This window comes from Tursiops truncatus, chromosome 2 (genome assembly GCF_011762595.2).
Source record: "Tursiops truncatus isolate mTurTru1 chromosome 2, mTurTru1.mat.Y, whole genome shotgun sequence".
Taxonomy (NCBI): Eukaryota; Metazoa; Chordata; class Mammalia; order Artiodactyla; family Delphinidae; genus Tursiops; species Tursiops truncatus.
In genome coordinates, this window is record NC_047035.1 from 15,879,390 (window position 1) to 15,893,340 (window position 13,951).

A 13,951-nucleotide genomic window follows, 5' to 3' on the forward strand; every position below is an offset into this window, starting at 1 on the left:
TAAAACACTCATGCGTGCATTATTTCAGAAGGCAAAGAGGTCATATGTGTTCTACTTGTTGCTATTAGACATCTTGCAAAAGAGTACAAACATAGGTTAAAAGGTCCCAAGGAATTTTTGTTTGTTTGTTTTTGTGAGGTGAGGCAGGTTGTTGGAGTCTATGAGTACGTGTTCTTTGTGTGTTGTAGCATCTATTCGATGAACAGACTTCTGATTCACAGCAGAGTCACCTGATGGACCTAGACAAAGAAGTCTCTAATCACAAAGGCCTTCACAGGTCAGGGTGTTATTGTAGCTGATGTGTTTCCATAGCAACCTGTGGATGGGTTTCACCAGAAGAGAGGCCCACGTGTAAATGACAGAATGATGACAGTGATGTTTGGGCAAAAAAGAAGCCCAGGGCGAGATAAACATGTTTTAAACAGAAATGCCTACAAGCTATGTATCACAAATTCTATTTAAAAGTAGGTACTGTCTAGTTAAAAACAGGCGAAGTCAACAGAGGCAATTGGTAAATAATTATGTATTTGATCATAACATTAAGGATTGGAAATATAATTTCTTGGGGAGAACATTTAGCTTAAATTAAAAAGAGAAAAGGGAATAAATCAGGTCGGAGAGACAAATTTTCTCAGGATGCTCCTAGGGAAGTGATGCTATGTAATTTGAACAAAATGAGGTGATTTTTTTATGTCTTTTAACTTCTTCACCCATGAAGCTTCTCCCAGACTAGGTAGAGAAAAGGGAGGTTTTAAAAAGCTCTTCTCAGTCTCTTCACTGACCTATCCAAGATGTCTAATTGAGTTCATTCAAATAAAAAATAACATTCTGAATAAAGAACAAAAGGTCAAAAACTTAAATTAAAAATGGATCTCTACCTGTTTATGGTGATGTACATAGCATGTGTCTCCTCAGAAATGTGAACTCCTAGAAGCAGGCACTATTGAGGATGTAGAAGCAACAATAAAGGCCCTTAAGTTACCATAATGGACTTGTTGAACCATCTGGGAGAAGTAACCATAGCAGTGGTGTGTGAGAGCCAGCCCCTACTAGCTCACGCTGCTATATTCCTACGCTCAGAGTGCCTCCAGGGACTGTTCTGTCTTGTGGGTAGCTATCCACTAATCATGATGAAGATGAGAATAACTGATAATAAGAAACATTTAGAAAACTCATCATAGTTTACAAAGTGTTTTCACATCTACTTGTTAAAAGCAAGTGATGCTACTCTCCCTGCTGTTTATAGAAACTGAGCCTTAGGGAGAGCTGAACATTTTTTGAGATCAAACGGTTCATAAGTGGATAACTGCTGGTGTTCTAATCTAGGTCTTCTGACAAAGGCGTCCCAGGTAATAATAGCTACAAGGTCTTATTCCTTCCAGAAATCCTTTTAGTTTAATGGAGAACTGTAATCAGGAACCTATAAAGCCGTTCAAGACTAAAGGATTAACTTCCCAATGTTGGGATTGTCCATAATTTTAGATCATGTCTAGAGTGCTTTACCCTAAATCATACGAGCATCCTCCTAATGTGGGTTCTCCATGGTTGGCCCTGCTTATAGGTTTTGGCGGCCTGGTTCATTTTGGAACTTACATGTTAGATCAATGGTTTTGCTGTTACTTATTAAATAGAACGTTCTTACTAAGGGGGCCATAAATTTGTATCTGCCACATCTCTTGATATAACCAACTGAGGTCAAGTTCTAACCAGTTCTCTGTAACAGATCAGCTTAATTGCTATCTATATGACTTATTTTATTTCCAGAGGTATTAATTTATGAAATAACTCTCCTCTTCCTCCTTATTCTTATCTTAAATCCAATGACTATCTTGAACAACTCTCGATGTATATATGCCTTTTGCATCCCTAAAGAAAGAAATGGTAAAAATGTCAAAAAAAACCCCAAAAAATAAACGCGTGAAGGAGGAAGAGCAACTCTGGAGGGAAGTCGGGGTTTCTGGGCTCAAGATGTGGCTCTGCTTCCAACGAACTGTGTGACCTCAGACAAGACAATCTGCATCTGAGTTTCCAATGTGGGCAAAATTGTTCCTGGATCTTTTACTTTCACACGTATTCAATGTAGGTGCTGCCAATAATTTATCAGGAAAGAATCGAACAGCCCAAACTATTTTAGTTCCTTTTCGTTTCATTGGTGTATCTTTAGCCTTTAAGTATGTATAAGTGTATCTCAGGGTGCCCAGACTCAATCTATTAATTCTCCAGAAACTTTATGATGAGAAAAGTGCAAAGAGCAGAGAAAGCACATAGGGCCTCAAAGCAAGGTGGTTTTCTCTTGTGCACCCAAACTGTCATGGACAACTTTAATAGAAAATGGAGTCAGTTTGTGCACTAACTGAGTTTTTTCAGTGTATATCTAGAAATTCATTATTTGTCTTTTTTGTTATCAGATTTTTGTTTTCTAATATGAGGGCACAAATGATACCAAGACATTTACTATCTGATCAATTTTGGGGACTGGAAGGAACAGATAGTAAAGAGAAGGGAGAGAAGGAGAAAAGGAGAATAGGAGGATAAAAACATCTTCGAAAATCTTAAAAAATACTTTGGTTAAGAAAAATGTTTACCTGATGCCTACTTAAAACTAGGTGGAGTAATTTCTGTAATGAGAAAATATAAATATAAAAGAATATATTATATCAAGATTCTCTAAATACTCTAAACCCCCAAAGAAGTCTCTGAATGTAAGATTTAATATAATAAATGTCTTTTTTGTTTATAGTATATCTTTTTGTCTAAACATTAAACTTCTAATACTGTACTCAACAGCAAATTTTGAAAGAATCAAAATTTTAAAAATTGTGATTTTAAAGAAAGTAAAAAGTTCTCTGATTAACTGAAAGAACTTTCACAAAGCTCATGTCCTTTATATCATGGATGAGGCCTTCAGACTCTCACTCAGAGACTATTTACTTTTATAAAGAACACTTACAAGCTCAGTGGCTATGTTTCCAAACTGATACAAGCTTCAAAAGGCTTATGAGATCATTTCTGTTGTAACCCCAGTACCTACCACAAAACCTAGCACATAGAGTGGGCTCAATAAATGTTTGTTATCTAATGAGAAGATTAGAAGCAGTATTTAGTAGTTGGTGTTGTTGGCTGGGAGAAATGATAGTCTGAGATCCATAGAAAGAGTGAGAAAAATCACAACAACAAGACACGAAGCTCACCAATTTAAAAACACACGGTCCAGTACATCTTACTGGACTGAGCGATTAGAGCACAGATGCAAAAGCAATTGCCATTCTACAGTGATGACCCTGAGTCATTAGGAATATATTCAATTTTGTTTCATTCTTGTTTAATAAAAGTCAGGGAGCTATAGAGCACACGTTTGAAATATTTCCATCGGAGAGGATTAAAATAGTCCCTCAGTGGGAACCTTTACTCCCCTCTCATGCTGAGATTTCCTTTTGAAAATATAATCTTGATGGTATAATATTGCATATCTTTAAAAAATTAGACCTTGGTTCTATTCCAGGATGTCTAATTCCACAGTATCTTTTGTAGACATAGAAAGTATGCTTTTTCCTTGTCTTTTTGATTTATTAAGCTTCTTAGTAAAGACTCTGAATACATTCCACATATCCGATCTTCCTGTTTCAGTTACGAAACAGTACAGAATTGGATCAGCAACACAATTTAAACTTGTTAATGCAACTGTGATTCTATAGATTTTATAACTCTGCTTCCCAGGCTTGTTATGGTCAAACATACGTTCATCTAAGCTCACATCATGCTCTAAAACGCTGCGAATCAGCAACATCACATGAAAGGGGGTAAAACACAAGATAAAAGTCAACGTGATACTAACAAGTAGTTTTATGATTCTCTTCTTTTCACTGTTTTCTGTAGCTTGATTTTGCTGCACAGCTTTGTAGACTTTCTGGTTGCAAGCCATTATGATGACCAAAGGTATTATATAGCCTACACACGTCCTAGCAAAGTTAAACCGGATTTGCCATTTCTCCAAAGGATATTTGTCATAGCATAAAGTAAAGTTAGACTTTGTGGCATCACAATATTCAACAGCTGTTTCATCTTCCCACAGAATGACAGCATTGAAGATGGTTTCCAATATCCAGATGAAAAGGCTCACCATGAACGCACATCTTCTTGACCTAAGAAAAGAAAACTTCAAAGGGTAGACAACTGCTAAATACCGATCAATCGCGATGCAGGTGAGGAAAGCTGTGCTACTGTAAAAGTTCATGTACATGAAGAAGGCACTCCCTTTGCACAGGGCAGGAGAGAATGTCCAGTTGTCTTTATTCCAAGTATAATCAATCCATAGAGGGAGAGTTAAGGCATACAGCAGATCCGATAAGGATAAACTGAAGAGGTAAATGCCTAATTCATTTTCCTTCTTTGCTTGCAGATAAGACACACATAGAGAACCGATGTTGGCTGGAATGCTGACTATTGTCACAAAGATGTAAACAACTGGAAACAAATAGTGATCCAAGTCATGCTGTTCTTCAATACATGTGCTGTTCATGTTTTCTTTTTTAGGTGCTGATTATATGTGTTCTTAGATGGTAAGTACCAAGATAAGTCTTGTCTCTTGGTAGTTTGTTTTCAACACCTAACTCTCTTTCACTAAGATTTCTTCAGTTGTCCTTTGCTTTCAAAAGTTCTGATGGATTCATCAATGGTCATAAAGGATGAGTGGAGATCAAGTTTCACACAGGTATCGATGGCTGGAAGTCAGGATCCAGGTTCCCGGCAGTTACTAAAGTGATCAGTGATTTTAATGTGCAGAAGTCCATGTGCTTACTCACAGCTTGCTGATGAAGAACCCTGGAGGATTCGTCACATTATCCATCAGTTTTCATAGAATGCTGTCTTCAGTTTGGTTTTCTTCGTGAAACTCAGAGGAGACTGGTGCGAACGTGAATATAGAAGGCTTTATTTTCACAAAGGTTGACATCTCTTTTTAAAATGCCTTCGTTTCTGTAATGAAAGACAAACTAGAATAGTTTGGGTGCTTAAAAGAGACATCATGAGTTTTGAAACAATCTTATTTTATTTCATTTATTGAGGATATCAAAATGCATGAAACTGCATACAATGAAGGTGTTTAAAAAGGGAAAATTGTCTAATTGACTTCAGTAAATGAAATCAGGCTGAGATATTTGACCTTTTTCAAATAAGAATTATCCAAGGGATGCCAGGTTAGAGGGAATTATATTGCTCACTAGACACAATCTAAGCACGCAAAACTAAAGTTAAAAGTCATTTTAGAAGCTAATTTAAAAAAAAGATGGCGGATTCAATTATTTGTTTGTAATCAGTAAATGCATTTGAGTGTATGGTAAACTGTATGATTATAGGATTTCAAGTTTTTTATTTCGTGTGCAATCTATGTATAAGGCACTTATTTGCAAAATATGCTTATTAGCCAAGAAAAAATGGTCACAAGAAGTTTGATAAAGTGAAGCACTTGAAAATATAGCAGTTTGCTGAAACTTTGTAAATAATTAGACAACACTACCTCATTTGTTTCTCCTTTGCTTTCTTTGTGGGCTAATTTACGTTATCTTTCTCGTACTCTTGTGAAAGAGAGGGCAGAATGTGCTCCATTCTGGGTAAAATCTGTGGTCATCAGTTTCTACGTTTATACCTGATTGTTTACTAGGTTAGCTTTCTAAAAATGTCTGATGTACATCCACGTAGGAACAGAGAATCCATCCTTCTCTCCATATTGGAATAGAGAAATACTAGCTTTATTCCTCTGCTAGTGAGTCCTGTTGGTGCTTTGGATGATTTATCTGAGGGGAATCTTCACAGAAAGCTTTGTAGAGTCACCATGTAGGGGGAGGAAGACATGTCCTCTTCCTGTGTGCTGTGAGGCCTACAGGACCTCAAAACCGTCCCTTTCCAAGTGTCGACGCGCCCTTAGCACAAAAGAGACCTGCCACCACAAGGCACCAGTATTCTGCTGGGAGAGTAAACCATATCCAGAGCCCATAGGATACGTCACTCTTAACACAAAATGGAGCACTAAAATTCCTGAAATCACCTAATTTTTCCACACCTAAAAATATGAATAAACAGTCTTTTATTTTTTAAATTTTTATTGGAATATAGTTGATTTACAAATGTTGTGTTAGTTTCAGGTGTACAGCAAAGTGAATCAGTTGTACGCATACATATAGCCACTCTTTTTTTTTTTTAAGATTCTTTTCCCGTATAGGCCATTACAGAGTATTGAGTGGAGTTCCCTGTGCTATACAGCAGGTTCTTATTAGTTATCTATTTTATATATAGTAGTGTTTATATGTCAATCCCAATCTCCCAATTTATCTCTCCCCCTCTTAAACAGCCTTTAAATAAATAGGGAAACCTTCCAGAGAGGAATAAAAGGAAGCAGGAGCTAAGATCAGAGAGGTAAGTGAGCAGTAAAGCTCTGGGTACCCTAAGGCATACGTGGATCTGGAGGAACTAACTAGAGCTTTGACTGCAGAGAACAAGTGACAGAGCATGGACCAGTGACAGAGCATGGGCCAGTGGCAGGGCATGGGCCAGTGGCAGGGCATGGGCCAGTGGCAGGGCATGGACCAGTGGCAGGGCATGGGCCACTGGTAGAGCATGGACCAGTGACAGAGCATGGGCCAGTGACAGGGCATGGGCCAGTGACAGAGTATGGGCCAGTGACAGGGCATGGGCCAGTGGCAGAGCATGGGCCAGTGACAGAGCATGGACCAGTGGCAGGGCATGGGCCAGTGGCAGGGCATGGGCCCACACAGGTAGCATGGGGTCCTCGACATCCCACTCATGCTGGGATCCAGGAGCCTCAGCCATCAAAATAAACAAAATAACAAACTTTACAGATATTTGCAGACAGACAGCAGGGAACGTTGGCAAATTCCCTGTCTTACCTTTGTTTCTGTGAGGAGCTATCATAAAAAAAACAATCCCTGAGTACTCATGGCCTCTGGCTGGTCCTCACTTGGGAATGGGGTCTGAGTCTATACTATTAATCTGGTTCCATAAACTTCAGGCCAATAGTGAATTAATATTGGATCTATGTGCTCAACTTCACTAGTCGTCAGAAATCTACAAACTAAAACCACAGAGGGATACAACTACACACCCACCAGAATAAACGGAATGAAAAAAGATAGCAAATACCAAGTCTTAGTGAGGATGTAGAACACCTGGAACTCTCATATACTGTTGGCTAGAAAACTGTTTGGCTCTTATGCAAATCATATGGTTCAGCAACTCTACTTCTAGGTATATGCTCAATAGAAATACATCCATGTGGTTCCCAAAAGACGTGTGGTAGAATTAGAATGTTCACAGTAGCACTATTTGTAATATCCCCCAACTGGAATGCCTATTAGCGTTAAGAGAGGTAAATAGATTGTGCTATATTAACACAATGAAATCTATACATTAATGAAAATGAACAAATTATTGTTACATGCAATAACATGGTTGAGGCTCAGAAACAATGCAGAGGGATAGAAAAAGGCAGGCAGAAAGGGTACATATTATCTGATGAAGAACCAGGTAGTGTTAATCTATGCTGTCAGAAATCAGGGTAGCAATCCATTTACTGAGGGCTTTCTGTGTGCTGGACTCCATATAAAATGGCGTGCATATTTATTATAATTTATGTTTTATTGTAACTCTGTGCTGTTTATTACAATCCTATATTACAAAGAAGAATTGAGCCACATATTAGGCAATTAGCCCCATATTGCCTGTCTAATCTTGGTAGAACTTGGCTGCAATCCTAGGTTTAACTCTAAAGTCTCTTGACTCAACTATTTTGTCTTCTGCCTTTTACATAAAAATGCCTTAGATGTCTGAGGTATTTTTGCTACGGCACAGACTAGCTTTGTTGAAAAGGAAGAGAATATTTTCTACTTTCCTCCTAAATAGTAGCACTGATGGATTCGTACAGGTCTTTCAACTCTAATGGCTCTTCTAATTAAAGAAAACAACGTGAATGAAAATTTCTGCAAACTAGATATAAAATAATCAACCCTACATTTTCTAAAAGATGTCACTTTTATGTTCTCTATTAAACTGTGTGGACTTCAAATAAACTTGTGAGAATCATCACCTTACATCATGTCTCACACTCTGACAATGTGTCCTTATGTTTCCGTATATCTGTCAACACATTTTCTGTGGAAGGTTAAACACGTTCCTTTTCAGTAATTTATATAATGGATAAGGCAACATTTTATTTAGGCTTTTATTTTTCCTGTACTTGATTTTAGAAACAGATGGCTAAAAAGGAGCAAATATCCTGCTACCACGGGGAGGGCGGGAGCGGGGTGGGAGTGGGGGGAAGATCTCCCAGTTTTTTGAGTCAGGAGGCTGAATTTTGAAGGGTCTATTGTTTAGATCAGGAATCATCTGTGAATTGGTTTAAAGCCGAAATTAATTATCTTTCACCACTCACAATGTGGTAATAAAAAAATGTAAATAAGACCAACTGGAAGTGGGAAAACCATCATGCATTCCCGTTCTTCTCAACAAAGCCCACCTACATTGTTGCAAACAACTATGTAGAATGTCATATTAAATATTTAGTTATAAAAAACAGAGAAAGAGGGCTTCCCTGGTGGTGCAGTGGTTGAGAGTCCGCCTGCCGATGCAGGGGACGCGGGTTCGTGCCCCGGTCCGGGAAGATCCCACATGCGGCGGAGCGGCTGGGCCCGTGAGCCATGGCCGCTGAGCCTGCGCGTCCGGAGCCTGTCCTCCGCAACGGGAGAGGCCACAACAGTGAGAGGCCTGCGTACCGCAAAAAAACAAAACAAAACAAAACAAAAAAAAAAACAGAGAAAGAGGAGTCAGATGGCTGTTATCTTTGGCGGGGGTGGTGGTGGTGGTGGTGGTGGGTGAGTAATGACAGGAAGAGGGCACCAGCAGGACTTCTGAGAATTGGGTAATGTTTTGTTTCTTGATATGAGTGTTGATTCCATGAACAAGTTCAGTTTGTAAAAATGAATCATGTTGTACACCTAGGATATGTTCCTTTTTGCTGCATGCAGATTATATTGCAATTAAGGTTAAAAAGTGAAATCAAAAGGCTATGTGAGATGAGATGTAAAGAATCTTGACAACTAACATCTGAATAACCTGCAGATACAGCATATATGTCTTCCTAAGAAATGGTATGATTTCACTTCTTTCCTCACATATAAAAAGTAATTTATAGAAACACAACAAAACAAACAATAAACAACTTAAATAATCTGAAAATAAATTCACCCATAATAAAAGTTTACCATATGAAAGAATAAGTATTCTAGGCACGTGGAAGAAGTAAATACAAACCATGCCTTGAGGGAAGCTCCCTCAACCCAGGCTTTAAAGAGTTCTCACAGATCTTGTTCTAACAAATATAGACTGATTAAAACCCCCCAACCCCAAACACACTCGATTTTAAAAATAGATGGATAAAAAGAACAAATATCCTGCTACCACACTAGAAGAAAACACACACACTTACACACATACAGAAATTAGCTTCTATGTGTGAGATTCAGCAAAAGCAAGAAAGAAGAGTACTAGAACCACAAAAGCTTTAGAGATAAAATTAATAGATATATAACACAAAACAAGTATGTTTAATACATTTAAAGAAATAAGAGAAGGAATCTGAACACACGAGTAAGGCTCAAGAGACTATAAAAGATGACTGGGCATATTTTTTAAAAGATTGAAATAGACCTTTCAGAAATTAAAAAATACAGTAATATAAAATTAAAAATTAACATAGGGACTAACCGACTGCCTAGCTCCAGCTGAAGAGAAAATTAGTATATTGTAAGACAGAGCTAAAGAAATAACACAAAATTATCAGAGTGCTAAAGAGACAGGAAAATACCACAGAGACATGGAGGATAAAGTGAAAAGGTCAGCGTATGTATAATTAAAGTTCACAAGGACAGAAGACAGAAAGTAGGGGAGAGGCAACGTTAGAAAATATGCTGACTGAGAGATGTCTGAAAGTGATGAAGGACATGGCATCCTCAGATTTATGAAGCTCAGCAAACCCCAAATAAGATTAGAAACAAACAGAGCTGGAAATCTATACTTAGCCGACATTGCAATCAAGCTGCAGATCACCAAAGACTAAGAAAAAAAAGAGCCAGAGAGAAAAAATGGACTACCTACAAAGGATGAAATTTTGACCGACAATGACATTTTCAACAACAATGATAACATAAACCAGAAGACAGTGGATTGATATTTCCAAATTGTTATGAAAATATATGTCATCCTATAACTGAATACCCAACAGAACTAAATTTCAAAATGAGAGCACAAATGAGGATATTTTAAGATAAACTACCACTGAGAACATTGGCCCCCAAAATCCTCATTAAAGAGACTTCTAAAGAACATAAGTGAAGAAGGAAAATGACACTCGAAAAATGTCTGAGATGCACAAAATTTAATAAGATACAGAGGATGGAACTCTGACGGTTACGCAACATCATGTCTATCACTAGGCTCATGCGTCTGGGGAAGAACACTTAAACCATGAAAATATTCTTCCTTAGAAGAAGGACTTGGGAGAACTGGGTGATGAGCAGGAAGGTGCCCCTTCCTGCTTTGTCCATGTTACTCAACAAATGCTCATCTTAAAAAAAAAAAAGATAGGAAGGGTCAAATGGAAAAATAGTTTTGAGAGGACTTACAAAATTCTCAGTGGAATAAATTCCTTTCTCTGTAGAAATATTTCCTGCCTTAACTAAAACAACCATAAGACTGAATGGTTTAATGAAGCAGATACTGGGTGTCTTCTGGGTTGGGCAACAGAGGCAGTGTTTCTGGGGGCTTGTGGTTACACGTGTGAGGGCTCTGGAGACTCAAAGGTTCTCAGCAGCTCTTGGGGGATTTGTGACCATGTGTGTTCCGTCACCTCTCTAAGTTTCAATTTTCACAGGCGTAAGATAGCAACCATTTCACAGAATTCTTGTGAGGATTAAATGAGATAACACATGAAACTCAGTACTGAGCACATGGTAAGCCTTCATGACATGTTAACTGATATTGTTCTAATGACAACACTGGCAGCCTGTGTTGTTCCCTACATTTCCTGAAAGCAGATCATCTTTGGCCACCTATCCAGAGCATAGCAGAGAAACCAGAGGCACTCAGTATATAATTTATATAATAACATTTCACATATGATACCAAACGCTGCAGAGGAGAGCTGTTAAATTAATTTGTGTGAATCTGAGATTTTAACAGAATACGTAATTCTTATTATTCATACATCTTTTCAGATATTATTTTGATTGCTTTAATCATATTTTGAGAAAACTGTTTTTAGATCCAGTGCTGAGAAATTTGGATAAGTTTTTAATTCTGATTTTAATTTTTACCTGATGCCCAAAGAAGATAATCCACAGCTCCTAAAACAGTACCAACCATTGATGGTTGGTAAAAATCAGAATTAAAACAGTACCAACCGTTGATGACAATGATCAGAAGATAAAATGTTATAGGAAACATTTGCCTTCATTTATCAGTTGAATAGCTACTTATTAACACTCTACTGTGTGTCAATGTGATAGTCATCTCTTAAGAATTATTAATTAATTAATACATACTAGAAATATTAATTAATACTGGAAATATTATTTTCAAATTTCACATAGTTTCTGATGGTATAAAAACATATCACTAGACCTTTATACTGCTGAGGAAGTGGTGCTAGATAGCTCTACAGCCAGGAGTTGGTACATTTCTTCCCTAACCACTTAATTTTCATTTTGCCAATATACTGTTTCCGGTAGAGGAAATGGAGCATAAGCATTCCTCTTTTATATTTTGATAGTGTTACCTATTTCTAAATGTAAATTTTGACATCCTTTACTACTGCTCAAAGTAGAGAAGCCATGTGTCATCCTCATTTCTCCCCGTCTTATAATACTTTGCATGACCACATTTATACAGCCCAAACTAGAAAAAAATGTTGCAAATATTACTGACAATCATTCAAAAGTATGTTATCTACTTAAAGTCTTATTTTTTAATCTTACACTTACCCATGTTTCTTGGGATGACGATTTTGTTGACCGAGGAGCCAGATAAATCTGCTTGCACCCAGAAGAGAAACCAATATTATTGAGGGGACAGGAAATTGCACTCATATTTCATCACAAACCAATGAGGAAGCAGCATATTAATGAGAAGGATGTACATTATCCAAGTTTGAGCAACAGAAGTCTCCTAAGTATTTTAAAAGATGTTTTATGTATTATTTACTGTAGTATAATTTTTATTACTCACTTTTCTCTTTGCATCTTAATTACAATTGTATATTGATACTATATGTGCTTTGTTTGATAGAATATGTACTAGAATCTCATTCATTCATTCACTCCCTCCCTCACTCATTTGTCTGTCAACACATATATCTATCCTCCTCTCCTAAGAGACCACTGTGCTGGCAGATATATAGGACCTGACCCTAACCCATAAGGAGCTTATCACTTAGGGAAGGAGAAAGCGCTAATAACTGCAATGGTAAAAATAGTAAAAATGGATAAATACTCCAAGAGAGGTACAAAAAGATAGGATAAGTCGTTGGATGTGTAGAATAGGAGAGGCTGTTGTAGATGGAATCAGTGTGATCAAGATCCTGGGAGAAAAACAACAGAGAGAGAATGCGGATGTGTGTATAAAGAGCATGTTCATTGCTTAATGGCATGATGGTGGGGTCAAGGTAGCCAACCAGGTAAAGTTTTTGTTTTTTTTCAAAGGGATTATATATTAGCTATACAGTATTTTATTGTAGAACCATTTTCTCCTTTGATTTTCCTCTTGGAAGAGAAGATTCCATCAGAAATTGCTAAACCATGCTAAAGCCACTTGAACTAACTGGCTTAGGCAAATCAATACTTTTATGAGACTTGAAACTTTATTTGAGAAAGACATGGGATGTTATAATGAAAATTCACTTAGTATAGTAACACCTTGACAGTTGTTGCCAAATCTGTAAGTGATCTTTTTTTTTTTTCGGTACGCGGGCCTCTCACTGTTGTGGCCTCTCCCGTTGCGGAGCACAGACTCCGGACGCGCAGGCTCAGCGGCCATGGCTCACGGGCCCGGCCGCTCCGCAGCATGTGGGATCTTCCCGGACTGGAGCACGAACCCGCGTCCCCTGCATCGGCAGGCGGACTCTCTACCACTGCGCCACCAGGGAAGCCCTGTAAGTGATTTAATGTGAAGTGAAATTAGCTCCTGGAACTTCTGAGATATAAAAAAGCCAGAGACTTCACTTTTGAACCTTGCTTTAATAAACTTTTATTACACACGAAGAGGAAATTTTTACTTTATGAGGACAGAATTAATTTGGGATGGAAAAATTTAACTTCATTTTGAAAACTGTAATCATGACAATTTGAGCCTGCCTTTGTAAAAGGACATTAGAAGTTCCTGTTGGTAGGGTTTTTAAAATTTCTCCCCAGAACTGGAGAAGATGATATTGTGATATAACCAAGATTTTTAACCTTGAGGTTATTCAGGATGTAACAAGAGTATAATGGGTTTCCTATACTTCCTTTGTAGGTCTTTTATTGAAAATAATAAAAGTAATCATTTAGGTTTATAAAGTACATTTGCAAAGTAATTTAGCATATAGGAACTTAAAAATTCAGAATACTTTCTATTTTTACTGAAATAATAAAAAATTTAAGTACAATGTAGAAAATTAATAGTAAGACAAGCCTTTAAAAAAAAAATGAAAGCAATGATTTCAGTTTACTTGTCACTCTAATCCAAAATTCTCATTTTTGTTCGGTTTTGCACATCCACTTATCTGTGGCTTCTATACATGGGTATCTCATGACACTCACAATTTCTTATTTTACTTAAATAGACTATACTTCTGCTTTTAGGGAAATGGCATCTTAATATCCACATCAGATTTTTATGTATTTTGCTCTTC

General features: G+C 37.4%; 1 protein-coding gene across 1 annotated transcript; it reads right to left on the reverse strand.

Annotated features, from left to right (window-relative positions):
• Positions 1 to 506: 506 nt before the first annotated feature.
• Positions 507 to 12,117, reverse strand: GPR65 (G protein-coupled receptor 65). The gene is made up of 2 exons (XM_004317875.4): positions 12,048 to 12,117; positions 507 to 4,974 (listed from the first exon to the last, which is right to left on the reverse strand). Exon 2 carries the CDS (start codon positions 4,517 to 4,519, stop codon positions 3,494 to 3,496), a length of 1,026 nt encoding a protein of 341 aa, XP_004317923.1. The 5' UTR covers positions 4,520 to 4,974; positions 12,048 to 12,117; the 3' UTR covers positions 507 to 3,493.
• Positions 12,118 to 13,951: the final 1,834 nt, after the last annotated feature.

Bases quoted from the DNA above. Each gene is read 5' to 3' on its own strand.
- GPR65 (XM_004317875.4), bottom strand. From the start codon at position 4,519: ATGAACAGCACATGTATTGAAGAACAGCATGACTTGGATCACTATTTG.